Below are 27,240 nucleotides of genomic sequence, written 5' to 3' on the forward strand. Positions count from 1 at the left end.
ATGATGTTCTGTGAACTAAGGGATACGATTAAGTACAAAACAATAATTAAAAAGAAAAATTACAGCCGAAGCCGGTTTGGCTCAGTGGTAGAGCGTCGGTCTGCGGACAGAAAGGTCCCAGGTTCGATTCCAGTCAAGGGCATGTACCTGAGTTGCGGGCACATCCCCAGTAGGGGGTGTGCAAGAGGAAGCTGGTCGATGTTTCTCTCTCATTGATGTTTCTAGCTCTCTATCTCTCTCCCTTCCTCTCTGTAAAAAATCAATAAAATATATTAAAAAAAAAGAATATGCCAATTCTGTGGAAAAGCCTCTTTTAAAAAAAAAATTACAAAATAAATAAAAAAAGTGAATAACGACAGGTAGTATGCTTCGCAAGGGCAAAAGCTTGAGGCCAAAGGCTGCGACCCGCTCGGCCACTCCAGGTCTTCTTAGCTCCTTTCCCACATCACCCCGTACCGCCCGCCCCCAGCAGCTGGCGGGAAGGGCGCATGCGCACTGGCAGACCCTTCCCGCTTCCCCGTCGCTCCTCTTCCGGTTTCGGCCCCGCCCCCAGCGGGCGCTGTCGTTTCCGGTTCAGCCTCGGGAACAGCCGGAGCGCTCTGGGCCTTCGCTTTCTTAGGTCCTCCCACTTCTCTAAACGCTTCCGCGACTGCCTCGGTCGCTGGGGAAGGTATTTACCAATAAAGTTTTACTATTTCAAAGCCGAGCGGGTTGGGCCGGGTCCAGCCGCCTTCCTCTGGCCCGTGGTCCGCCGTTCCTCTCGGCTCCTGGCTCCGAGCGTCAGGCCGTCATGGCCCGGGGCCGCCGAGGCCGGGCGGGCTTGAGGCCGCCTTCCGCTGCCCACGCGCTCGCGTGGCTCCTGGGGCCGCCGGCGTCCGCCTCCGTCTGAGCGCAGCCCCTGGGCGCCCACGGGCCGCCTCGCGCCGGACCCCATGGCGTCCGAGGCGCCGTCTCCTTCGTTGTCTCCATCGCCACCCGCCTCCCCGGAGCCGGAGCTGGCCCAGTTGAGGCGGAAGGTGGAGAAGTTGGAACGCGAGCTGCGGAGCTGCAAGCGGCAGGTGCGGGAGGTGGAGAAGCTTTTGCACCACACGGAGCGGCTGTACCAGAGCGCCGAGAGCAACAACCAGGAGCTCCGCACCCAGGTGCGCGGTCCGCCGGCCCCGCGCCCCGCCCCGGCCTTCGAAGCCTCTGGTTGCCCCTGGCACTTGAAAGAAATAAAAGTTCAGTGCAATTAAAATTCCATGTACTTTTGGCGCAAACCTGAGTACTTTTGGTTACTCGATTTAGACAAGCGCGTGGGCACACCTTCCGGCTGGCGTGCGTTGAACTTGTGTCCTTTTAGGTTGTTTTCGTTCTCACGGCATTGCCCGTTGGCAGCAGGCACATTTAATATCTTCTAGGTCACTTTTGGGTTTCTTAAAGCGCTGGATTTTGATCAGAACCCCATCTGTCTGATCCTGACCCTCGGTTGCCCATAAAAAAGAATGCGAGCACCGCACAGGTGAAGGTTAAGTTAAGCGTGAACATTGTGTAAGGTGGTCATTCTGGGCGTTTCCCATTTTGAGTGTTCTGTTGGAAGTAGGGAAGATATAACTTCCTTTTGCTAGAGACTAAGCAGCTAACTTCATTTTTATAAAATACATTAAGGACAAATATTTAAACTGTCACACTTTAAAAAAAAAGAATTTAAAGAGGAGCATAATACTTTTTTCCAACCTGATTTGTTTGGCCGTTGCAATATGTCCTGATAAGTTATTTTCACACAGTTATTAATTTCAATTAAACTGTTGTCCTTTGTAATATATGGGGTACCCTTGCTAAAAACCACATATGCAGTCTGAACACTAAAATGTTCCCAGACTTTGATATACTTTATTATCAAATAATCTATGAAAAGAACTGCTGAGTTGCAATGACTTGCTATGCCCATTGCATAGAGTTATTGACAGTATGATTTTATAGAAAATTTGAATTTGTTTATTCAACTAGTTTTTGAACACCTGTAATGTATAAGGACCGTGCTAGGAGAATATAAATATTGTTAAAGTATCTTGGGGGAAGGGGAGCAAAATATGACAGCCTTTTAAAAAGCCTTTTTATAATTTCCATTTGTTCAAGTAATGCCTGCTTTTGAGAGAGATTTAAAAAAACCACAACCAAAAAACAAACAAACATGTTTGCTAACCATTGGGAGCCAGCATGTTGGTTTTTAGTGTGATTTTAAGAATGGTCTAACATGAAACATTGAAATGGATGCAGCTTGACTCTGCTGGTGATGATAATTACTCTTTACTCTCCTTATCAACCGCCCCTGCTCGTGGTAAAGTTTGACTGTTAACTGTCACTCCGAATTATTAAATAGTGTTTTATCTAGAGCAGTTAAAAACTGGGTTGAGAATTGAGGGTGAACTGTTAGAAAAACATAATATGCACAGGCAGTGGAGGCAGTACAAACTTGTGCAAATTACTCTGTCTCCAGGTTTCTCACATATAAAATGAGGATTAGGAAAACTAATTTGTGAGATGGTTGTAAGAATTAATAAAGATGTTATCCAAAGTAACACATATATTGCCTAGCACATAACAGATACTAAAGAAATTATCTAGTTTACAGTAATAGTGATAGTGGCAGAGCAGAACCAAGACTGGACAAGGCAATCAGTAGTCTAGGGTGAAACATTTAAGAAGGCACTGACTCTCAGGTATAGACCCAATAATTGCAGGAAACTGAGGCTGAGTGCCTCCTTAATTTGCTACCTACGTGCATTGCTTGGTTCGCCCTAGTTCTAGCCCTGGTTGTATGGGTAGATCTGATAATTTATGAAGATTTTTGCTTAGATTATATATAATCAGTTTTTTAAATATGTTTTTATTAGTTTCAAAGGAAGGGAGAGGGAGAGTAGAAACATCAATGATGAGAGAGAATCGTTGATCACCTGCCTCCTGCACACTCCCTACTGGGGATTGAGCCCACAACCTGGGCATGTGCCTTAACCTCCTGGTTCATAGGTTGACATTCAATCACTGAGCCACTCCAGCTGGGCTTATATAATCAGTTTTATCCCCTTTCTCTTTTTAAGCTTTATGTGTTACTAAAGAACTAGTCAGAAGCCTGTTTTTAGTTTCTTTCATGCCTGTAATAGACACCTCACTCTTAGATGTCTGAGGTGTATTGAGAAGGCTGCTCCTCATTGCTTATGGGTATTTCTGCACTCTGTTGCTCTAGCTTTGGCAGTCAGGGAGGGACAGGGAGAATAGATGCTGCTCTGAGGCAGTCCTGTTTTCTGCTGCAGTTACTCAGTCAGAAGACTACAATTTAAAGAAAAATCATACATCAAAGTACTTTTTAAGTTAAATGGATGAGAATTAATGTTTTTTTTCCTTATTCTTTAGAGAGAACTGCTAACCAATTAAAATATTACTATAAACACACTCTTATATTTTGGAAATAAAGGATTCTGTTTATAAAGTCCTGTTAATTTAGTCTATTTGATTTTCAAAGGGGATATTTTGAGGTTTAGCAGGAGATGATAAGAATAAAAAGCATTTCCCTCTGCACATGTAAAAGATGAAAGAAAGTAAATGATGGTATTTTCAGTTTTTCTAAAAAGGAAACTGCCTACTATTGGTACTTCTCTGAAAGTTATACCAAGAAAAAATAATAATTGTAATTTCAAGAGAATGGTATGCATTTTTTTTAGATTGCTCTATGATTTCTTTTTCCTAAAGCCTCGTTTTCTTTTAGGTAGAAGAGCTCAGTAAAATACTCTATTGTGGGAGAAAGGAAGATAATAACAAGTCTGATGTGGAAGTACAAACAGAGAACCACCCTCCTTGGTCAATCTCAGGTATTTAGTTGATATTGGAAATATCCTACCATTTATCACATTCAAATCATGCTAATATGTAATTTTCATTAAATTTAAAATAGACAAATGTCTAGATAAATATGAGGACTGTTACAAGGGTGTCTTCTCTCCATATGATTATATATTTCATTTTCAGAAAATTGATTTGCTCTTCTGATACGAAAGTAGAAATGCATTGTCATTCCTATAAATACATAGGATTTCTACTGTGTCTTTAGTGGCACATTGAGTAATTTCTGCCATGCTGTGAGCCATTAACCCTCATATCTGATCTTCCATGTGATCCAGGTGCATGAGTTTTCCTGTTGATGTATTCCACTTAGTATTGTGTTCAGTGACAGTCTCTTAAGCCTTTGTGGGAATGGTGAGCCCACAACCATGACCTCATCAGTGGAATTATGTTGTGAGGCAAAATAACAGAGTAACTGAGTTTCAATAAATAGAGATAAAAAGAAGTTATTTTTCCATTAAGTTTGTTTTATTTTAGTCAGCATATAATTTGGTTAAATTGCTAAACACAGCAAAAGCACTAACATTACATATCTGCATGATAATATATTTTTTAAAAGTCAGCATTATGAGAGATGTTTGACAGAGAAATCAACCTTTGACATGTCTTCATTCCATTGACATTTGATATGCAATGATATTGTAGTAACCTATATGGTTAGAAATTGTTAAGAGTTGCTAATTTTTTTTGACAGAATACAACTTATTTACCTATTTTCTTTTTTAGTCTTGCTATGGAAAATAAAAATCTGCTTACTGTTTTTAATTTTTTTAGCTTGACAGCTAGGGTACTTAAAGTGACATTAGAATCAAAGATTAAAGCATCTGCAGATTTATCTGCACTATCAATTTTAATCTGTTAAAGTGTATACAATTATAAAAATACAAGAGACCCAGTGCATGAAATTCGTGCATGGGGAGTGGGGGGTCCCCTCAGCCAAGGCTGCATCTTCTCCAATCTGGGACCCCTTCGGGGATTTCTGACTGCTGGTTTAGGCTCCTAATTGCTCACCTGCCTGGTTGCCCCTAACTGCCCCCTTCTGCTGGCCTGGTCACCCCTAGCTGCCCCTCCCACTAGCCTGGTCATCCCCAAATGGGCCCCCCCCCCCCCCAGCCTGGTTGCTCCCAACTACACCGCCCCCCACCGGCCTGGTCGCCCCATATAGCCTGCTTGTTCAGTCATGTGGTCGTCGCTCACTAACCCCCCTGCTGGCCTGGTCGTAGGCAGTCATCTTGTGAGGGTGCAAGGATTAATTTGCATATTACTTCTTTATTATATAGGATGGTTTGCATTGTGTACTGTTTTGTGTTCAGTGCCAGTGTTTTAGAATTCTAAGTCCTTTTTATATACACTATTCTAATATGTATCACAATTTGTTTCTGCTATAGATTATTATTATCAGACATATTATAAGGATCTTAGTCTTCCAAATAAAGTGACAGAACTTTCAGTTCAGCAAGATCAGGATATCGAAGCTTCTGCTTATAATTTTAAAGACCAATCACAAATAGAAAATGATGTGTATGCTGGTACTGATGTAACGGAAAAGGTTGAATGTGGACAAGAGGACCATTTTGCCTCAAATTCACAGGTAATAAAATGCTATTACTACTGAACTTGTCCTTCATTATTGTTATTATGCAAATTGAGTTCTTTGGTCCATGACAGCATATATACAAGGGTTATAAATATTCTGTATATAATTATGCAGAATATTACACTTTTAGAGAAACAAAAATTGCTCATATATTTGTTTCCTACTTTGTTGCGTTCTAGAATCTTGTGATGTACATACACTAACACAAAAAGGTTGTGGGTTCGATTCTCAGGGCACATACCGAGGTTGCAGGTTCGGTCTTCAGTCAGGCACAGAAGAGAGACAACCTTTTTGTGGACGGGATGACATTCCAACCAACTGAGCCCCCGGCCAGGGCTGTACAAAAATTTGTTAATGCTGCCTCTCTGCCATATATCCTGCCACTGTTCAGATTTTTATAATTTGGATGTTTTATAACTTTTTTTCTTAGTTGTGTGTTTGAATCAGGATCCCAGTAAAGTTTATACAGTGCAACTGCTGATGCTGTGATAAATCTCACATAATCCATAGCTTTCTCTTCCATCTCCTAAAATGTTTTTTCCCTTTGGACCTATGATTATGGGAGAATCTAGATAGTTTGTCTTCAAGTGTACTTCAGAGTCCATATTTTGTGGGTTACTTTCCTATGGTATTAGGCATTTATTTTTGAGTAATCGTCAGTGTTTTCAAAACTGAGTCAAAATTGAATTAACTGATAAATATTTTTTAAGTGAATCAAATTATAATTGATAGCCATCCCTTCCATTGCAGAAATTGAAGCCTTATTATTTAAAATAGCTCTTTAGTCTATTTATTTTTCTAATTTTGCTAACTTTTAAGTTGTTATAAGAATATTGTTGTCTTATTTGACATGAATTTATCTTACCTAGGAGCCAACATCTGCATTAGCAACAGAAGATGCTTCCTTAGAAGGGTCATCATTAGCTGAAAGTTTGAGAGCTGCAGCGGAAGCTGCTGTGTCACAGACGGGGTTCAGTTATGATGAGAATACTGGACTGTATTTTGACCACAGCACTGGTTTCTATTATGATTCTGTAAGTATCTCAGACCTTTCAGAATCATAAAAATTGTAACTGTATACTTAGATGCTTGGTACCAAATATTAAACCCTAAACTGAACTAAGGAAAGCAAGAAGCTGCATTTAAAAATTATGTTTGATTCCAAGGTATTTGATAAGAGTAAAGAATTACAAAATAGTTTACCATACTATACTTTTAGGTTTATAATTAAGTTAATTGTGATTATTATAAATTGATATAAATATAAAGGAATGTACAAAAATTTTGGAGTACTAATAAAGGCAGACAACTACATTATTGGAAAAATTTAAGAACCTACACTAATATTTTTTAATAGAATTTATAAGGAAGTGACATTGTTAATTCTAGGCGTGGGGTGAGATTATTTTTGTTTGTTTCAAATACTTATGAACCATTTGAGGCCATGGTGGGGGTGTGTGTGTCTTTTGCTTGAATTCTCATTAGCATGTTTATTATTAGTGTTTTATATTTTGCGGATTTTAAGCATTTCACTTTTACAAAATTAGTCTGTTAATAGTTAGAACTAGGAAAGCAGTGTGAGATCAGATATATAATGGGCCGCTGACTAGGACAGAACTAGAAAATTAAATTCTTGATTTATAATACAGAGTGATGGCTGTTGAAGTTTTGTACTTAATTGGGCTTTTAATAAAGACTTGACGTTAGCGATAATGAAACTCACATACCCACATATCTCAACCTTGATGGTCTAGGCATGTGATCTGATCCTTAGGAATTGTAGAATTTAGTGCCCCAAAATGGACGAGGTATTCACTCTTCCAGTTCTAGAAGTATTGTTAACTAACCTAGGGAACATAATGATAATGCTAAATATCTTAGATAGGGATTTCATTAGCTTGTTAGTTTGCACTTAGTATAGAGACTTTGTAAATCCTTTGTATAGAGAGGGTTTTCTTTCACTGGAGTGTGCTTATAGATAATGCTAGTTGATATCTAGAAAACTAATATTTAAATGCTTATTACCAAAGGAAGTAAGTTATTCCTTGGTTTCTAGGAAAATATAGAGTTTCTGAGTATATGACATTCTTCTTTGTCATTCTTTTACCTAACTTTCTGTATCTTTCCTGCACACATTCTGTAAATGGTTACATATTTACATTCTGCAGGTTATATGTCTCAGTAAAATAGGGACTTGTTGTTTTGCCATTTTTATTGTGCTAATTTTCATCTTATTTTAATTAAAAATTTAAAAATGTCTTTGAAAATGCCTATATTTTGGACTGAAGGACATAACAGATTAAAAGGTTTGAGTTTTAAACATTCTGTTATTGTATATACTAATAAAAGAGTAATATGCTAATTAGACTGGGTCGACTGGACATCTTCCCGACATCCAACTTCCTTCCAGACAAAGCCATGGTGGCAGGGGCTGGGCAGAGGTGGTTAGGGGCTATCAGGCTGGCAGGGAGAAAGCAGTTATGGGCAAGATCAGGACGGTGTGGGGGAGTAAGCAGTTAGGGGGTGATCAGGCCAGCAAGAGAAGGCAGTTGGGGGTGATCAGGCCAGCAGGGGAGTGTTAGGGGGCGATCAGGTGGGCAGGCAGAGGTGGTTAGGGGTGATCAGGCAGGCAGGCAGGTGAGTGGTTAGGAGCCAGCATCCCAGATTGTGGGATCGGGCCTACACCGGCAGTCGGACATCCCCTGAGGGGTCCTAAATTGGAGAGGGCGCATGTCAGGCTGAGGGACACCTCCCTAACCTGTGCATGAATTTTGTGCATTGGGCCTCTAGTTGGAAACAGGTTTAGAGCACATACATTCAGAAATCTGCAAAATGGACTAAAGATAATAAATTGCAATAGTATCAACAGAAAAATAAACTTTTTCAAGAAGTTTTAGTTTAATCTCAGTATGTCACAAGAGGTCTGATCTGCATGGATTTCTGATGAAAAGAAAATACAGACTTTTAATTAAATCTTTTTAAAAAAATGTGTTTTATTGATTTTTTACAGAGAGGAAGAGAGTGGGATAGAGAGTTAGAAACATCGATGAGAATCATTGATCCCCTGCCTCTTGCACACCCCTACTGGGGATGTGCCTGCAACCAAGGTACATGCCTTTGACCGGAATCAAACCTGGGGCCTTTCAGTCCGCAGGCCGACGCTCTATCCACTGAGCCAAACCGGTTTTGGCTAATTAAATCTTGATTATAGAGTACTGGCCAATATCTTAAAAAATACAGATGATTGCATAATTTTATCTTTTTGCTTTTCATCCATAATTTTCCAAAATTTATTTTTGTGTGGCTGCTTTACTTTTAAATCTTTAGCTACTTACAGTAGAATTAATTAAGTGAATATGATTTTTTAATCAATTTCTTTATGTAGAAAGTTATGGACTTAACTTTATTTCCAAATTTTTCTACGGACTTTTAATCATGAACATCAAAAGGCAAATCTTTGTTTTATGACATTGAGAAAAGGGATCAGGGTTTTATATTTCCAAACCATTATTGTGTAATATTAAGGGTAACGAGTTTGTAATTGCTTCCATGTGCTCAGCTTTTTCTGGTGCATGCCTTAGTTTTCATCACTTATAAAAGGCTTCTTATAATTTTTTGTTGATGTATTAAGTTGAACCATATGAAATTGCTATTTCTGTAAGTTAAAAAAATGGTGAAATGTTGGTAATTTCATGATTCATTTTAATATTTAAATGTTCACATTTTTTCACCCTAGGAAAATTAGAGCAGATATTGAATGGTAAAGTATTTTGAAAATTTACATATTTTTGAAAACACGTATATTTTGGACTGAAGTACATAACAAATTTTTCTTTAAAAAAGTTTTTATGTGTTTTAGAGCAAGCGGGGGGGGGGGGAGGGGGAGGGAGAGAGAGAGAGAGAGAGAGAGATCGATGGGAGAGAAACTGATTGGCTGCCTCCTGCATGCCCCTTACTGGGGATTGAGCCCACAATCCAGGCATGTGCCCTGACCTGGAATAGAATCAGTGACCTCTCGCTGCATGGGATGACGCTCAACCAACTGAGCCACTCCTGTCAGGGCCAAGCATTTTTCATTGTGATATTTTTATTTACTATCTTCAGAAAATACTGTAGTTCTTAAAAGAAACTTTACTATGTGTGAATATGTTTGACATCTCTGTTGTTTACTTTTCTATTTTATCTTAAATAGTACTTATTTTTTTTTATTTTAAAAGGAAAATCAACTATATTATGATCCTTCCACTGGAATTTATTACTACTGTGATGTGGAAAGTGGTCGATATCAATTTCATTCTCGAGTAGATTTGCAACCTTATCAGACTTCTAGCACAAAACAAAATAAAGATAAAAAGTTGAAGAAGAAAAGAAAGGATCCAGATTCTACAACAAATGAGGAAAAGGTATTATCTTCCTAATTTTTAAAATTTACATAATGGTAACATAGTTAAGTCAAAATTTTTGATGAAACTAAAAATCATTCAGTAACTACATTTCAAACATACCCATTAAAGTAGCAAGGTATCAGAATCTGTTAATCACAGAGCATTTGTTTACATTGGTCTGTTTCACAAATTCTCAGTCACTAGAAGTCAAGTCTAAAGGAGGTATATTTAGGGCAGATAAGATACTCTTAAGTTACATAATTTGGAAGAACTTTCAGACCCTTAGTTGATAAGTTGATGTCAGTGCACAATTCACAATAAAACACAAAAAATGTTTATAAGTAAATATATATAAAAATTCTTCTTTCTTAGTCACTTTGAGCAATTTCTTACCTATATTATATTAGCAAACATTAAAAAAAATCAATTTCTGGCAAATATAGAATAGATATATTTTCATTAGTAGTGTAAATTGGTATCTTTTGGAGAATAAATTGGCTGTATCAATAACTGTAAAAATATTGATAGTTTTCAATTAGAAAATCTCATTTCTGGTAATTTATTATCTATATATATGAAAGCCTAAGTGACCAGTCAACTGGCTGGTAGCTATGATGCGCACTGACTACCAGGGGGCAGATGCTCAACGCAGGAGCAGAAACCACAGGCATGGAAACATGAAACAGATGGATGAATCTCAAGGGAAAGGAGGAGAGGGGAGGATGGGAAGAGATAAACCAAAGATCTTACATGCATACTAGAGGCTCAGTGCATGAATGCACCTGAGGAGTCCCTTGGCCTGCCTCTGCCCTCTCGTAATCTGCAATCTGGACCCCTCTGGGGATGCCCTTTAAGCCCCTGTGCCACCCCACGTGCTGCTTACAGGGGAGGTTGGCTCCAGGGTGTGTTCAGCCCGTCTCACAGTCCAGCCCCGCTGGCCACCTTCTAATTAATTTCCTTCCAATGTGCACGAATTCGTGCACTAGGCCTCTAGTTATTTTATAAATCCAAAGAAAGAGAAATGCTTTTGTTTAATTATATATCAATATTTCTAAGAACAAAGAAAAGTTAATAGTTCAAATGATCCAAAATATATTGTTTAAGAAAATGATAATACATTTAATTGGAAAAGCATTACTTAATGACTAAGAATGGTAGTTGTAAAGAGTGAGGGGAATTTTTAAAATAGTTATAATACGTTAAATTGAAAAAAGGAAAATAACAAAAAAAGTTACTAATGCTCTTATTTCTGCTCACTTCACAGATAAGGTTGATGATTTATAGTCAGGAAAGGAGGCTAATTGTGAATTCTGGCAACTACTTGATACTTTACTCTTAAGATACTATCATGTTTTCTTAACCATGGGGAAACATTTTAAAATATATAATACCAAAGTTCAAAGATGAAATTGGTATTTTGTTGAATTTATTTTCTGTTCTTTGTTTGATTTGTTTTTATTTCTCTACTGTTTTCACTAAGAGTACATAAAAATAGAAGAATGTGTGACTAAAATACTAAAAATGATTTTTCGCTTTGCTTTCAAGAACTATGTTTTAATCACTCCTACTTGTTACTAGTGGTTGAACTGTTTGAGAAGATAGGTTGTCAAATTACTTCTGCCTAGCAATAAGAAATGAACATACACCTATCATCAAATGGTCTTTCCTGACAAACTAGAGAATGACATTTGAAAGCATTCAGTGAGATTTTGGTTTAGTTTAGCTCCCATAACTGCTTATCTATGTTTTCATTTTATTTATCTGTTTTTATTTTGTTTTTTAATCCTCACCCTAGGACATGCTGACAGAGAGAGAGAAAGAGAGAAAGAAAGAAAAACAGAGAGAAACATTTATTGACTGCCTTTTATGGGCGCCCCAACCGAGAATTGAACCGCAACTCTTGGGTGCACAGGATGATACTCAACCAACTGAGCCATTCTGGCTGGGACCATAACTGTACTTTTTTAAATTTAATTTTATTTTTTTATCCTTTGAAAATATGTGAACTCCAGGACAGGGACTTAGGAAAAAATCCTGATGAAATTTTGAGAATTGCTTGAGAATTCTAAAAGGTAATTGTGAAGCATGGGAGACCAGTTAAGACATCCTTACCTTTTCTTTATTTTTTAAGGTACTCTTGAGCCTCATTCTTTGTAGATGGAGGGTATATGGAAAGAAGAGAGTAGAGTGAGGTGATTGGAATTAATTAACTTGAAATATGCATTTATACCTCAATGCCCAAATGTAGGCTCCCTTATCTCTTAATGTTTAACATTCTGGCAAATAATTTTTTAAAAATAGCACCTGGCAATTTCACTCATTTTCCCCTTGCATATGTTGTCCTATAAACAGTAATAATAAAATACACAAGACTGGAAATGGCTTTTTAAAAAGAATATTTAGATGGGAAAATTTTTTGTTATAATTCATAATGGCCTTTAAAACTCATAGTTGTTCAGTTCCTTGCCCTTGTTCTTGTCCTTTGTGAGTTTGTAGCACTGGAAGTGTATATAGTTTATTACACTGTGAGTATTGAGCCAGTCTCCAAACTGAATTTATGCTGCTGTTAAAATATGTGTTTAAGATGCTCTCATACAGAAGAATGTATGAATTCACTTCGTCATGTGGTTATAAGGCAGAACGAAAATTCATTGTGTTACAAACCAAAGAAACAGGGAAAATAACACTCTGCTTTTCCAATGGTTAAAAGAATAGATTTGTTCATTTATCAAAAGGCATGCCCAATATAATTGTATAATATAATAATAAATAATAAAAGGCTGATGCCAGGTAATTTGGAATTTTGGAATAAAAGAGATATAACTGATTAATCTGTACATTAAGCTATTGTGTATTTTCAAATCAACTCTATAAAGTGCTAATTTTTTAAAAAAAATATGCTTTTATTGATTTTTAGAGAGAGAGGAAGCGAGAGGAATAGAGAGATAGAAATATTGATAGAAACATCCATTGATCAGCTGCCTCCTGCACACCCCCTACTGGAATTGGCCTGCAACTGTCCTGACTGGGAATCTGCTAATAACTAACTGGTGATCTCTTGGTTCTTGGGTTAATACTCAACCACTGAGCCACCCTGGCTGGGCTATCAAGTGCTAAATTTTAGCAGAACTACTTTTCTGCTACATGAGATACATTTGGATTTTTAAATCCCTGCTGTAATGAAAGCCAACTTTGTATGTAACTTGATAATTGGTTAAAAGTTCAAAGCAAAATTTAGGGTAGATGTATTCTTCAGGCCTTCACTGTCCAGTAAGGTAGCACTAGCTACATGTGGCCACCGAGCACTGGAAGTATAGCTGGTAAGTATGAACTACATTCAGTTTTGAAAACAGTATAAAAAAATTCATGCAAAATATTTCATTGGTAGTTTTTATACTGATTAAATATTAATATGTATTAAATGATAACATTCTGTAAAATCGGTCATATAAAATATTAAAATGAATTTTACTTGCTTTTTACCTTTTTTATTGTTTTTAGAAGAAAATTTTTTCCTTTTTTAAAATTCTTATTTTTTTCTCTTTGTTTATTTTATAAGCTTTTTACCTTTTTAATGTGGCTATTAGAGAATTTTAATTATAAATATGGCTTTCATTATTTTTTTTGTTGGGACAACATTGATCTAGACCAGTGGACTGCAAACTCATTAGTCAACAGAGCCAAATATCAGCAGTACAACAATTGAAATTTCTTTTGAGAGCCAATTAAAAAAATATATTTTATTGATTTTTTTACAGAGAGGAAGAGAGAGGGAGAGAGAGTTAGAAACATCAATGAGAGAGAAACATCGATCAGCTGCCTCCTGCACACACCCCACCGGGGATGTGCCCGCAACCAAGGTACATGCCCTTGACCGGAATCGAACCTGGGACCCTTCAGTCCGCAGGCCGACGCTCTATCCACTAAGCCAAACTGGTTTCGGTGAGAGCCAATTTTTTTAAACTTAAACTTCTTCTAATGCTACTTCTTCAAAATAGACTTACCCAGGCATTTTATGGAAGAGCCACACTCAAGGGGCCAAAGAGCTGCATGTGGCCCCGTGAGCTGCAGTTACCAACCATGGATCTACTCTCACTTGGTCCAAGTAATATGTGACCATTTGTTGAAAATAGATAAGAAGAGAGAATTGGGATAAATTGTTAGCATAGTCTGTATCACTTGATAATTGATTTCATGTGGTGGTTAAAGGGATGTCAAAGATAACTATAAGATTTTTTATTTGAATGCTAAGTGGATAGTAATATGTTTATTAAGGGAATATGAGCAGAAGAGGGGGTACAGGTAATAGCTACTGTTATCTCACTGTACATATATCTTCACTAATTCATTGTTACATTTAGCATTATAAGATGGTCATGTTTAAGATTATCTTCTCCACCCACCATTTTTCAGGATTTGAATTCAGAAGACCAAAAAGCATCCAGTGTTGAACATATAAACTGCAGTGAGGGAGAAGATTGTGCAAATGTGAAAAAGAAAGCCAAAATAGACATTCGTTACAAAAATAGTTCCCATGAATTCACTGTTCCAGTTATCGGAAAGACTATAGAATCTCCTCTTAATGAAAACATCTATAATTCGACCTCATTTAAAGATGAGAAAATCATAGAGACTGAAAGTGAGCCAGAAGAAGGTGAAATTACAGACTCTCAGACTGAGGACAGTTATGATGAAGACACTACCAGTGAAGACAGTGTAACTGCAGAAGATACTGAGGATGAAGGTGAGTAACCATTATTTAATTTTACACAAATAACTCAGTCTGGTCATTGTAAACATAGTAACACTGTTAAAAATGTTAGTATAATATATCTGCCCAAAATTAAATATTGTTTTAAATTGATTATTTTCATGACATTAAAATTTTTTTGGGCTACCATTGCTTATTCTTAGCGAGTAGAATGTAAATAAATAACTAACACTTGGACCTTAAGTTTCATTGTACTGAATGGGCTCATCTATAGAACACAAAACCAAGTTATCTATGCCCTAATCCTAAAGTATGTATTAACTCTGTTTTAGTGGCTTAGATATTTATAGCACACTTTTATAATTGAGAGGGGAGAGCAAATTGCCTTTTAAAAGTATAGTCCTTGAATTCAACTATATAGGAATTAAGATAAATCTAATATATTTTTTTACTTGAGGATATGAAGGTAAACTTTTTAAACCCAGGATTTCATATTAGGGTATATGAGTTTATTTTGTTTTTATTGGAATTACTTATATATTTTTTAAAAGGGTAGATTCAATTTTTCTAACTTAATATAAAAATGCTAGTTTGTGACATTTTTAAATTCCAGGACCTTAAAAAAGATATATGCTGACTTTGCTAAATGCCTTTAGTTTGATCACTTTAGATTGGTAACAGTGTCATATACTTCTGATTAATAAATTTTTATTTTATGGATACCTCCTATCTCTAGACATGTCTAACTTTTTTTTTTCATAGCATTTGGTTAATATTTACTCACTTGTTTCTTTGGCAGATGAGGAAAAAATTTGGCCCCCTTGTATTAGAGTAATTGTTATTAGATCACCAGTGTTGCAGACAGGATCACTTTTTATAATTACAGCTGTAAACCCTGCTACCATTGGAAGGTAAAATGTTTAATATTATTATTGTCTTATTTCAGTGGATTGTACATTTCTCGAACAGTTATCATGAAATCTGCATGGTACTTGTTACTTGAGAACTTGTGCATGGTACCCAAGAAATATTACTGGCACTTACCGTATTTTCCGGCGTATAAGACGACCCCCTAATTTTACAGTTAAAACATAGGTTTAGGCCTAAATTCCCTGTATAAGACTAACCCCCCACTTCCGAGGCAATACCAGTTCTTTTTTTAATAGACCGCCTCTCTGACTCTGGCCAATCCAAGCAGGCTTTTTATGCATGCAAATTATACATGTTCTATACCCGAAGCTACACTGTGTTCTAGTAAAAAGCCTGTTGTCACTTGGTTTTGGAAATCAGATGAGGGTATGACTTCATAGTCCTGAAAGTGGACTGCCTATATAAAGAGATAAAATCTCATTGATACCTTTCACAGAGATTTTTGTCAGTTTTCTTACCTTCTATACTGCCTTTTATAGGTTTAAATTACTTACTACACCCAGTATTGGCCTCCTCTGCTTCTTTTCCTTTGCCCCTTTGTACCTCATAATCAGCTTGCTAGAGAGGTAGATTTTAATCAGAATAAGATAATTTCCTTTCTTTCTAACTGAAAAAATAGTCTATCCTTAATTAAAATTCTATGCAATATCTTAATTTTAAATTCTTAGAGACTAGTACATGCCTTTTATATGCAGTAATAGAAATGGGAACATAGTCAAGTCAACAGATCTGAAATAAGTAATTGACATTAGTATGAAGGATATTTTGTGTCTCTGAATGTTTATTAGCCTGGATATATGGACCAAAAATAAAAGTAATTCTGGAACCTTTCAAGTAGGAAATTTACAGTATGATTATGGAAACTGGTCTTAGTGTGATACACTTGCATTTTAGCATACATTTTGTTTGTTTGTTTGTTTATAGTATTACATATGTCTCCTTTTTCCCCTATTGACATCCCACCCCGGCCACTCCCACCCCCAGGGGCAAGCCCCTACTACCCCAGTGCCTGTGTCCATTGGTTATGCTAATATGCACACATATTAGTCCTTTGGTTAATCTCTAGCCACTCTCCCCCTGTCCCTTGTCTCTGGATCTATTTTTGTTCATCAGTTTATGTTGATCATTATATCCCACATATAAGTGAGATCATATATTTATCTACTCCGACTGGCTTATTTCACTTAGCATAATGCTCTCCAGGCCCATCAATGCTGTTGCAAATGGTAAAAGTTCCTTCTTTTTTAAAGTGGCATAGTATTCCATTGTGTAGATGTACCACAGTATTTTAATCCACTCATCTGGTGATGGTCACTTAGGCTGTTTCCAAATCTTAGCTATTGTAAATTGTGCTGCTATGAACAGAGAGGTGCATATATCCTTTATGATTGGTGTTTCTGGTTTCTTGGGAAATAGTCCTAGAAGTGGGATTACTGGGTCAAATGCAAGTTACATTTTTAAGGAAACTCCATACTGTTTTCCACAGTGGCTGCACCAGTCTGCATTCCCACCAGCAGTGCATGAGGGTTCCTTTTTTTCCACATCCTTGCCAGCACTTGTCTTTTGTTGATTTGTTGATGATAGCCATTCTGACAGGTGTGAGATGGTACCTCATGGTTGTTTTGATTTGCATCTCTCAGATGATTAGTGACTTTTAGCATGTTTTCTTTTTCTTTTTTTAAACTGTTCTATTTTTTTTTTAAAGCTGTTCTATTTTTTAAGAAAATGTATGTTATTGATTTTTTTACAGAGAGGAAGAGAAAGGGATAGAGAACTAGAAATACCAATGAGAGAGAATCATCGATCAGCTGCCTCTTGCACACCCCCCATTGGGGATGTGCCCGCAACCAAGGTACATGCCCTTGACCGGAATCGAACCTGGGACCTTTCAGTCCGCAGGCTGACACTCCACCCACTGAGCCAAACCGGTTTCGGCGAGCATGTTTTCATATGGCTCTCAGCCTTCTGTATGTCCTCTTTTGAAAAGTGTCTATTTAGGTCCTTTGTCCATTTTTTGATTGGATTGTTTATCTTCCTTTTGTTAAGTTGTATGAGTTTTCTGTAAATTTTGGAGATGAAACCCTTATCTGAAATAGCATTCGCAAATATGTTCTTCTATGCACTGGGCTTTCTTATTGTTTTGTTGATTGTTTCTTTTGCTGTGCAGAAGTTAACATATCTTTTTTTAAACATTACCTTTTAAAACAATATTTAACAAAAAATTCTTTTCATGTTTCTAAGTGCTGCATTTATATTTGCTTCAATAATTATTAAAGACATGTTTCTTAACTGTGCAGAGAAAAAGATATGGAGCATACTCTTCGAATCCCTGAAGTTGGTGTCAGTAAGGTAAGCTCTTTGGTTTTACAAATATAGCACCTTGATATAATTTTATAAGTCATCATTATAGCAGAAAGCTTAGAGTTTTTCCAGTTTAATAGAAAGTTTAATAGTCAGTGTAGTAATGCTAATGAAAGTAATACAGATTTGTTTGTTCCACTGCTTGAGAAAATAAAAATTATCACAATTTTAATGTACTAAATAGTCCTAGGAGTGGGATTACTGGGTCGAATGGGAGTTCCATTTTCAGTTTTTTGAGGAAACTCTATACTGTTCTCCACTGTTTAACTTTTTGAGGAACTGCCAGACCCCTCCAAAGCAGCTGTACCATTTTACATTTCTACCGTGTTGTATTATATATGAAATTTTTAATTAAATATTTCTGCAGCTCTTTATCCAATTAAAGAGACATGTATTAAATACATGTCCAGTATTCACATATATGAGGCACTGTGATACGTACTGAGAGGCAAGCAAAAATGTAAACTAATGTAAGCAGTAATTGTAAGGAGTATAATAACATTCACATCTATAATAATAAAAGTGTAATATGCTAACTAGACCAACAGCCAAACGACCTTCTTGATCTCATTCGGACATCCTTCCTGATGAAGCTGTGGTCGTGGGGGCTGAGGCAGAGACGGTTAGGGGTAATCAGGCAGGCAGGCAGGCAGAGGCAGTTAGGGGCAATCGGCAGGCAGGCAGGCAGAGGTGGTTAGGGGCAATCAGGCAGGCGAGTGGTTAGGAGCCAGTGGTCCCGGATTGTGAGAGGAATGTCCGACTGCCAGTTCAGGCTCGATCTAGTTGGATATCCCCCGATGGGTCCTGGATTCTGAGAGGGTTGTGCAAGCTGGGCTGGGGGACACCCTCCTCCACCCCCCTGCACAAATTTAGTGCACTGGGTCTCTAGTATTCATATAACTTCATAAATATTAGATAAACGAAGTGCTGTGGAGCAAGGAGAGAGTAATTAGTTTTGAGATTTAAAAAAATGGAAAACTTCTCTGAGAAGTTGACTTTGAATGTTTCAAATCACCTTTTGAATTAAGAATTTTTAATGATATAGACAAGTAAAAACTAAAAAGTAATTTCAAATTGTTTATACGGTATAGTGTAACTATATTATAGAAGTAGGAAAGGTAGGACACACTGAATTATTGATAGTTATAGGTAGAATTATAGGTGAATTTTTTTCTGGAGCCTCCACATTTCTATCAAAAGCATCATAATACTTTTGTATTCAGAAAAAGTATTAAAAATAATAAAAGTTAAGTTATCAGAGCCTAAACTCCATTGTGTCTTATCAAAGAGAAATTGTTATCTATGGTTTTTTTTAAAAAAGTATACTACTTTATAATTATCTGGTTTCTTTTTTAAGTTTCATGCAGAAATTTATTTTGATCACGACTTACAAAGTTATGTCCTTGTGGATCAAGGCAGTCAAAATGGTACAGTTGTTAATGGAAAACAGATTCTTCAGGTGAGTATATATAAATTACTTGCACATTACTTTTAAAAATTGAACTGAAATGTTTTATTCCTGAAGGCTGTAGTTATTATACATATCATTTGGTTAGGTCAGTGTTCAAGTCCAAATGTGTTACATGGAAGGGAATTCCCAGAAAGGGCTGAAGAATTATAATAAGTTAATACTTGACTATTGAGTTTTGACTTCTAATTATGTACCTATGTCTTGATTTAAGAGATAAATGCATTTAAAAATATGTTTTTATTACTTCAGAGAAGGGAGAGAGAGAGATAGATACATCAATGATAAGAGAAAAATCATCCCTCACTGCCTCCTGCAAGCCCCCTACTGGGGATTGATTCCACAACCCCAGCATGCACTCTGATTTAGAATTGAACCTGACCTCATGGTTCATAGGTAGATGTTCAAACACTGAGCCACACTGGCTGGGCGAGTGAAATGTATTTTAAAGCTATTCAGACTAAAGGTTTTTGAGCAGCTTTAGGGGTTCTTCTTTGTGTTTTTAAAATTTTATTTTAATGAAAGTGTTGCTAAACTTTAAATTCCTTGAAGGTAGGGGCTATGTCTATCCAGTTAATTTCTATTTTCAACATGTAGCAAAGTGCTTGGCACTGGAAGGGAGCTGTATTCTTAGAAAATGAAATAAAATGAAATTGTCAAGAGGAAAAAGAATAATGATGCACTATCCCCTGAACACTTTGTCTTTTCTACTAGAATTAATTTGTTTTGGTACTAGATTGTTTAAAGTTTGAGTGGGTATTTCTCTGATAGGATTGGGCATGGAGATAGGAGGTTGTGATATTTGATAATATAAAGATCAGATGTTTCTCATTTCTATTATCTTCCCCACTAGTAGAAAATTATGGATCATCCTCAAGTTGTGGAAATATGTGTGCCTATCTTATTGAGAACCATCTAAAATTTTTTTTGTTATAATCAGACATTACTTCCATTTGACATAAAATAATCATATATAACTCTTTTGGATTTCTGTTTTGTAATTTTCCCCCTCAGCCTAAAACTAAATGTGACCCTTACGTACTTGAGCATGGAGATGAAGTGAAAATTGGAGAGACTGTGTTGTCCTTTCACATTCACCCTGGCAGTGATACCTGTGATGGCTGTGAACCAGGGCAGGTTAGAGCTCACCTTCGTCTTGATAAGAAAGATGAATCTTTTGGTATGTGAAATTCTTTTTAATGTGTATGATAACTTCTAAATTCACTGGAGTGTGCTAAAAATGTATCACTTGGCTACCAGCTTCATATCTTGATATAATACTGTATTGAGAGAATTTATATATATTACTGATTTTAAAGAGAGGAATGGAGAAAAGGAGGAAGGGAGATGGGGAAGGAGGGAGGAGAAAGAGAAACATCAGTGAGTGAGAAACATCCATTGGTTGCCTCCCGAGCTCTCCCTGACTGGTGATTGAACCTGCCATCTTTTGGTACAGGACAACGTTCCAATCAACTGAGCCACACTGGCTAAGGCGAGATAATTTATATTTCAATAAATATTTTTAACATTTATTTACTGATATGAAAAAGTCATCCACAGTTAACTTCTGTCATATAATAGTAACATCTGTAATAATAAAAGTGTAGTATGTTAATAATTAGACCGGACCTCTTTCCTTCCTGACAAAGCCACAGCAGGTGGGGACAGAGGCAGAGGTGGCAGAGGCCCCTGGCCGTGGTGGAGATGGGTGGGGGTCAGGGCCAAGGTCCTTGCATGAATTGTGTGCATCGGGCCTGTAGTAGAAAATAGTAGGCCAAGATATTAAGCGTTATTGGTTTATATGCTTTCCTACTATAGTTTATGTTGATGTATCATCTAAGTATATACCATGATTTTCTGTAGAAAGTAATACTGTAGGAAGTTGCTATTTTGCTTTAAACTCACTCATCTAAGGCTTTTAAAATTTAAATAGATACCTTGAAGTAGTAAGTACTATTTTTTTTTCACATCAGTTTCCCCCCCTAAATACCAACTTTACATGGTCATTGTATATTTTTTATTTTCTGATGCTAGATAATGAAAATAAGTATGACACTTTACAAAGTATTATGAATCTTGGGTTCTGTGGTTTTTCCTTTGCATATGCCTGTGTTTCTTTGGAAAAGTCACAGTATTTGAGAATCTTAGTCTTTGGTGTTTCTTTTGTTATCTGTACTATTACATTCCTGTAATCTTTAGGTTTTGGTTTACTTTCCAAGTAGATTTAATTACCAAAATGCTGAAAGGACATCATCACAACTCAAGATTCCTTTATATTAATGTTTATTTGCACTTTTGATTAATTTATAGATGGGATGAGAATATTATTAGTTTTTAATTATTAAATGAGTATTAATTTTACATAAAATCTATCTTTAGTGAGTTTTTATTTTTAAATCAGACTCACTTTTTCCTTTTAGTTGGTCCAGCACTAAGCAAGGAAGAGAAAGAGTTGGAAAGGAGAAAAGAGTTAAAGAAAATACGAGTAAAATATGGTTTACGGGTAAGGATGTTAAGTATTATTACATGTATTCAAAATTGTATACCTGGTTTTGAATAAAAATGCTTTTAGATATGCAGGTCCACTTTAATATATATATAAAAATAGTTATTTAGAATGATTTTGAGGTTTATATAATTTCATTTAGTTGTTTACTGTTACCTTAACAACTGTTGAGATTGAAGTAGAAAAATGGTAATAGTACCCTAATTTTTTATTTATTTAATTTTTTATTGTTTAAAGTATTATATATGTCTCCATTTTCTTCCCTATATTTTGATAGCCATTTCTGGTTTTAAAAAACTTGCATTCAATGTTACCATGGAAGAACATAGTTGAAGGACTAATGCTGCCTGATTTAAAGACTTGTTATAAATTACAGTAATACAGTATAGTATTGGCATATGTATATCTAGAATACATAATGAACTCTCAAAAATCAGTAAAAACAAGCCAATTAAAAAATGAGCAAAAGATATGAATAGACACTTCCAGCTGATATACAGATGTCAAATAAGCACATGAAAAGATGTTTGGTATCAGTAGACATTAGGAAATGCAAAGTAAAACCAGTTAAAAAGATTGACCAAAACAAGTGTTGATGGGCATGTAGAGGAACTGGAACTCATGACTCATTTATCCAAGAGAAATGAAAGCATATGCTCATATAAAAACTAGTAAACAAATGTTCATAGCAACAATTTTTCTAATAGCCCAAACTGGAAAAAAATGTATGTGTTCATCATGAATGGATAAGTAAACTCTGGTATATATCTCTGTGGTCAAATACTATTTAGAAATAAAAGATCATGAGCTATTGATATTAACTAGAATATGAATGAACCTCAATTGTGTTGAATGAAAGAAGCCAGACAAGAATACATAGTATATACTTATATTTATATAAAATTCTAGGAAAACAAACTTACATGTGACAGAAAGATTGCCTGATTGCCTGAATGCAGGAGAAGAAGGATGCACAGGGAGGATCTGAGGGATGGATTGCAAAAAAGGACAAGGACACTTCTATGGGAGATGGATTTGTTTATTGATTGGGGTGATGGTTTTATAGGTATATACACATCTCAAAAGTGTCTAATCGTACACTTTATGTGTAATTTATTGTATGTTAACATACCTCAATAGGACTGTAAAAAGTATTGCCATTTAATCCTGTAAGTAGACCAGGAACGTGATTAATATTTTCAGTTTACATTTGAGAAATTAAAGCTAAGGGTTACTAAGTGATAGAGCTAGGTGTAGAATCTAGGTCTAAATTAGTGTATTTGTCCAATGCTTTTTACACTTCATGAAGATGTGGGAAAGATGCTCCAAAATAATATATTTACTGCAAAGTTGTATTTTTGTTGTTACTTTGGTGTTAGGGAGAGAAATCATAATAGGAAAAAAAATGTCAAGGGACTAATATGGGTGTAAAATAAAAAATATATAACGAGGGAATAAAATGTTTTCTCAAAAATTATAACTCGCCCTAGCCATTTGGCTTAGTGGATAGAGTGTCAGCCTATGGACTGAAGGATCCTGGGTTTGATTCCAGTCAAGGGCATCTACTTTGGTTGCAGCCTTCTCCCCGGCCTGGGACCTGATTGGGGCTCATTCAGGAGGCAACCAGTCAATGTGTTTCTCTCCTGGACTGCAAGAGGGCACAGGCCAGGCTGGGGACACTCCCTCCCCACCAGGCACGAATTTTTGTGCATTGGGCCTCTAGTAAATATATAAATTGTTAACTTAATTTCTAAATCATCTTTAGGAAAAAAAGCCATTGAGATCAGTGGTTCTGTTTTGCTTCTCTTATTACAAGCAAAATTAGGTAGTAAAAACTTCTCTGGTACTTTCCTTGAATTGCTCTAGCAGCCCCTAGCAACTCTGTGGATGAATATCAGACTTTTTACATAAAGATCAACAAATAACCCCAACCAGGTTGGCTCAGTGGATAGAGCGTCAGCCTTCGGACTCAAGGGTCCCAGGTTTGATTCCGGTCAAGAGCATGTACCTTGGTTGCTGGCACATCCCAGTGGGGAGTGTGCAGGAGGCAGCTGATCAGTGATTCTCTCTCATCACTGATGTTTCTATCTTTCTCTCCCTCTCCTTTCCTATCTCTGAAATCAATAATAAATTTTTTTTTTTAAAGAATACAGAGTATATTAAGTTCCATGTTTAACATAGTATTCTTTACTCATAATTCAGATATGATTAATATTCTATATACAATTTGTGTTTTAGTACAACTTCGAATAACATAAACATTTTAAAGGGGATGGAATAAAAATAGCATATTCAATAACATAATTGTCTTCATTTATATCATGGCTTGTTTTAATTATCATAATTGTTTAATAGAGACCACATTGAACAATATCGCTAATAAGGCAGATATACAGACTTTACATTTTTATATATTTGTTTTCTTCATTGAGTATTTTGTATTTATAAAGAATACAGACTATGAAGATGAAAAGGCATTGAAGAATCCAAAATATAAAGACAGAGCAGGAAAACGTAGGAAGCAGATTGGCAGTGAAGGAACTTTCCAAAGAGATGATGCTCCTGCATCTGTTCATTCGTAAGTATTAACTTCTCCAAAGTAGTTGTACTAATTGTTTTTAATTTATTCATTTATTATAAATGTGACCTAAGTGGTCTTTTAGAATTCAATTATCATCATAATTTTTTTTTAAAGTGAAATTACTGATAGCAACAAAGGTCGGAAGATGTTGGAAAAGATGGGTTGGAAAAAAGGAGAGGGCCTGGGGAAGGACGGCGGAGGAATGAAAACTCCGGTAAGACTTGCGCTTGCTTTCACTCTTTATTCTTCAGCAGGTATGCTTACTGTGTACCTAATCTGTGCCAGGCACTGCCTTGAGAGCTAGTAGTATAGTAGCAGGCAAAAGCAGACGAGATTACTGTCTCAGTGGCATTCATGATTACCAAATATATATATGTGCATTGTTTTATTTTGTTTTTAATATTTTCAGGAAGCCTCTTAATAGTTTTTCCTTCAGTGGAGCTAGGATAGTAAACGTTATTTCCTGAGCTAAAGATTTTTTGTATCTTCTAGGTGTTTTTAATGATTTCCTGGCACTAAGCATTTACAGGAGCAGTTACAATGTTACTTTACAAATAGGCAGATTTTATATTAGCTGGAGAATCTGTTTTGGGTTCAAGACTCAGAGCATGTAACAAGCAATAGAGAGAATAATGTTTGAAAAACAATACAGTGATTTAATTCCACAGTCCCATGGTTTATCAGAATTCAGATTATCTTTCACAAAAACCTTACAAAGTAACACGACCAAAGAACTTTCTTCATAATTACTTGGTGCCTAAAGAAATAACAAATGAATCACTGAGTTTAATGTAAATTTTCTCATTCCATTGAGAACAATGGGAAGAATATAGGTTTTATAGCTAGACCTAGGTTAGATAGAATAGTGCTCTGCTGCTTATGATCTGCAGGATTTAGGACAAAAGTTTGGACTTCAGTTTTCATATATAAAAATGGGGATAATAACTGGTTTTCAGTGATGTCATGGAGATAAAGCCTGACATACATTAGGAACTCAGTAACTGGGAGCTTTTAATGGTTCTCGGCATAATGAAAAGTATTCCCCTCCTTTTAAGAAAATAAACAATTGAGTTCTTTTTACGACTCTTAATGTTTAACCTACCTGTTCACTTACTTAGGTGAGGCTAGGACAGTAGGTTTAAATACATCTGTACTTCTGGTTAGAGTAGGATGACAGATTCTGCAGCATTTCCGTGAATTTCAGTGCTATTTAAAGAGCACTCTACTTGTTGTCGAGGGAACTGTCCTTATTGACAGACAAGACAATGGAGAAAAATTTAAATTCTATGTATAATCATGTATGTATTTCTGTGTGTATCTGATACATTTTGATAGGTTTTTCTTTTGCAACATCTTTTCTAAATAAAAAGAATTATACTTAAAATATCAAGTTGGACACAGCAGATTTGAATGTGCTTTGACTGTACAGTAAATAATTTCTCTGCTCAACTTTTGGTAATAGATTCAGCTTCAGCTTCGACGAACACATGCAGGCTTGGGAACAGGTAAACCGTCCTCAATTGAAGATGTTCACCTTCTCCAAAACAAGAGCAAGAAGAACTGGGAGAAAGCACGAGAGAGGTTTGCTGAAAACTTCCCAGAAACTAAGCCTCAAAAGGACGCACCAGGGACAGTGCCCTGGGTCAAAGGGACTGTAGAGTGAAGGTCAGTCCTAGAACAGAATTCAAGCTTTTTACAGAGAGTCTGGGACTTTTCCTTCAAAAATTCAGAAATGTATAATAAAGTGTGGTTTGCAGCTTTTAAAAAACACTTTTTTAAACTAATAAGTAGTGAATGAATCAAGTTATTTGATGGGTGGATTAAAGTTCACAGGGCATGGATGAGCTTATCAAGCTTTGTTGTTTTATCTTGTCATTTATAAGACCCACATAAGTAACTAGCCATATCAGCTACATTCATATCCCTACTAATGATTTAAATGTACATTTGTCCTTGTCTCCATATGTTCGTTATGTTGAGAAAATATGGGTAGAGGTGCATAAATTTTATTTTCCTTGAAATAACGTTAAGTAATATTATTGAAGAACTAACAAACAGGTGACACGTAGAAAATTAGTCTTTCGTTGTTTTCTTCTGTGAAGAATCTGTTGATTTGTACTATAAAGCATTTACATTGGTTTGTTTCATAGAGGAAATATTTAGATATAAACAATTGAGTACAGTATTGAAATATTCATTGTACTGGCATTTGTAGTTTTGATAAATCCCATTGCTGGCAATGGAGTTTTGCCAGGTAAATCTAATTTCTACTGCCAACAGATTATCTAGGCAAGGCCTCAAACTCGAGTATTTATTGAAAATGTTCTCAAATGCAATAAAAACATTATAACATCAAAAAGAGTGATTCATTGAACCAATGATTTAAACATACTGGTCTGCTTTGAACTCACTACCAGCCAGAATTTTCCTTTTGAAATTGACAGAGCAGTAACAAAGGACACCCTGAAATACTGGAGAACTGCAGTGCAGTTTTCTGAGTGCAGGTGTCACTGCTCTGCCAGTTATCAGTATTTTTTCCGTTTGACTTTTCTCTTAACTCTTGTCTGGGAAATTAATGCTGGAACTGACCCTCTTTTGGCAGTGAATATAAGCTACAGCTCCCTCATCTACTATAAAGAAATGTCTTTAAGATTTAGAATAGGAAAGAAAAATTCTGAAGAAAAAAAAAAGTACAGTAGGGAAAATTCAGAAGGAAAGGCTACCTGTTGGAATTTCTAGTCTAAATGGTATAGGATACTTCGAAAGAAAAGGGAGAGAGGAAAGAAAAATAAATTTATTACTAAAGATGAGACATGTGACCA

General features: G+C 36.2%; 1 protein-coding gene across 1 annotated transcript; it reads left to right on the forward strand.

The window, feature by feature from the left end:
* The first annotated feature begins 532 nt into the window (after positions 1 to 532).
* Positions 533 to 26,777, forward strand: AGGF1 (angiogenic factor with G-patch and FHA domains 1). Its single transcript, XM_084881271.1, has 14 exons — positions 533 to 1,142; positions 3,746 to 3,848; positions 5,268 to 5,470; positions 6,346 to 6,510; positions 9,694 to 9,879; positions 14,275 to 14,605; positions 15,372 to 15,483; positions 17,800 to 17,851; positions 19,221 to 19,322; positions 20,346 to 20,511; positions 21,752 to 21,834; positions 24,288 to 24,415; positions 24,533 to 24,632; positions 25,881 to 26,777. Exons 1-14 carry the CDS (start codon positions 933 to 935, stop codon positions 26,079 to 26,081), a joined length of 2,142 nt encoding a protein of 713 aa, XP_084737397.1. The 5' UTR covers positions 533 to 932; the 3' UTR covers positions 26,082 to 26,777.
* The last annotated feature ends 463 nt before the right edge of the window (positions 26,778 to 27,240 follow it).

Source organism: Pipistrellus hanaki, assembly GCF_964339955.1.
Source record: "Pipistrellus hanaki genome assembly, chromosome: 4".
NCBI lineage: Eukaryota > Metazoa > Chordata > Mammalia > Chiroptera > Vespertilionidae > Pipistrellus > Pipistrellus hanaki.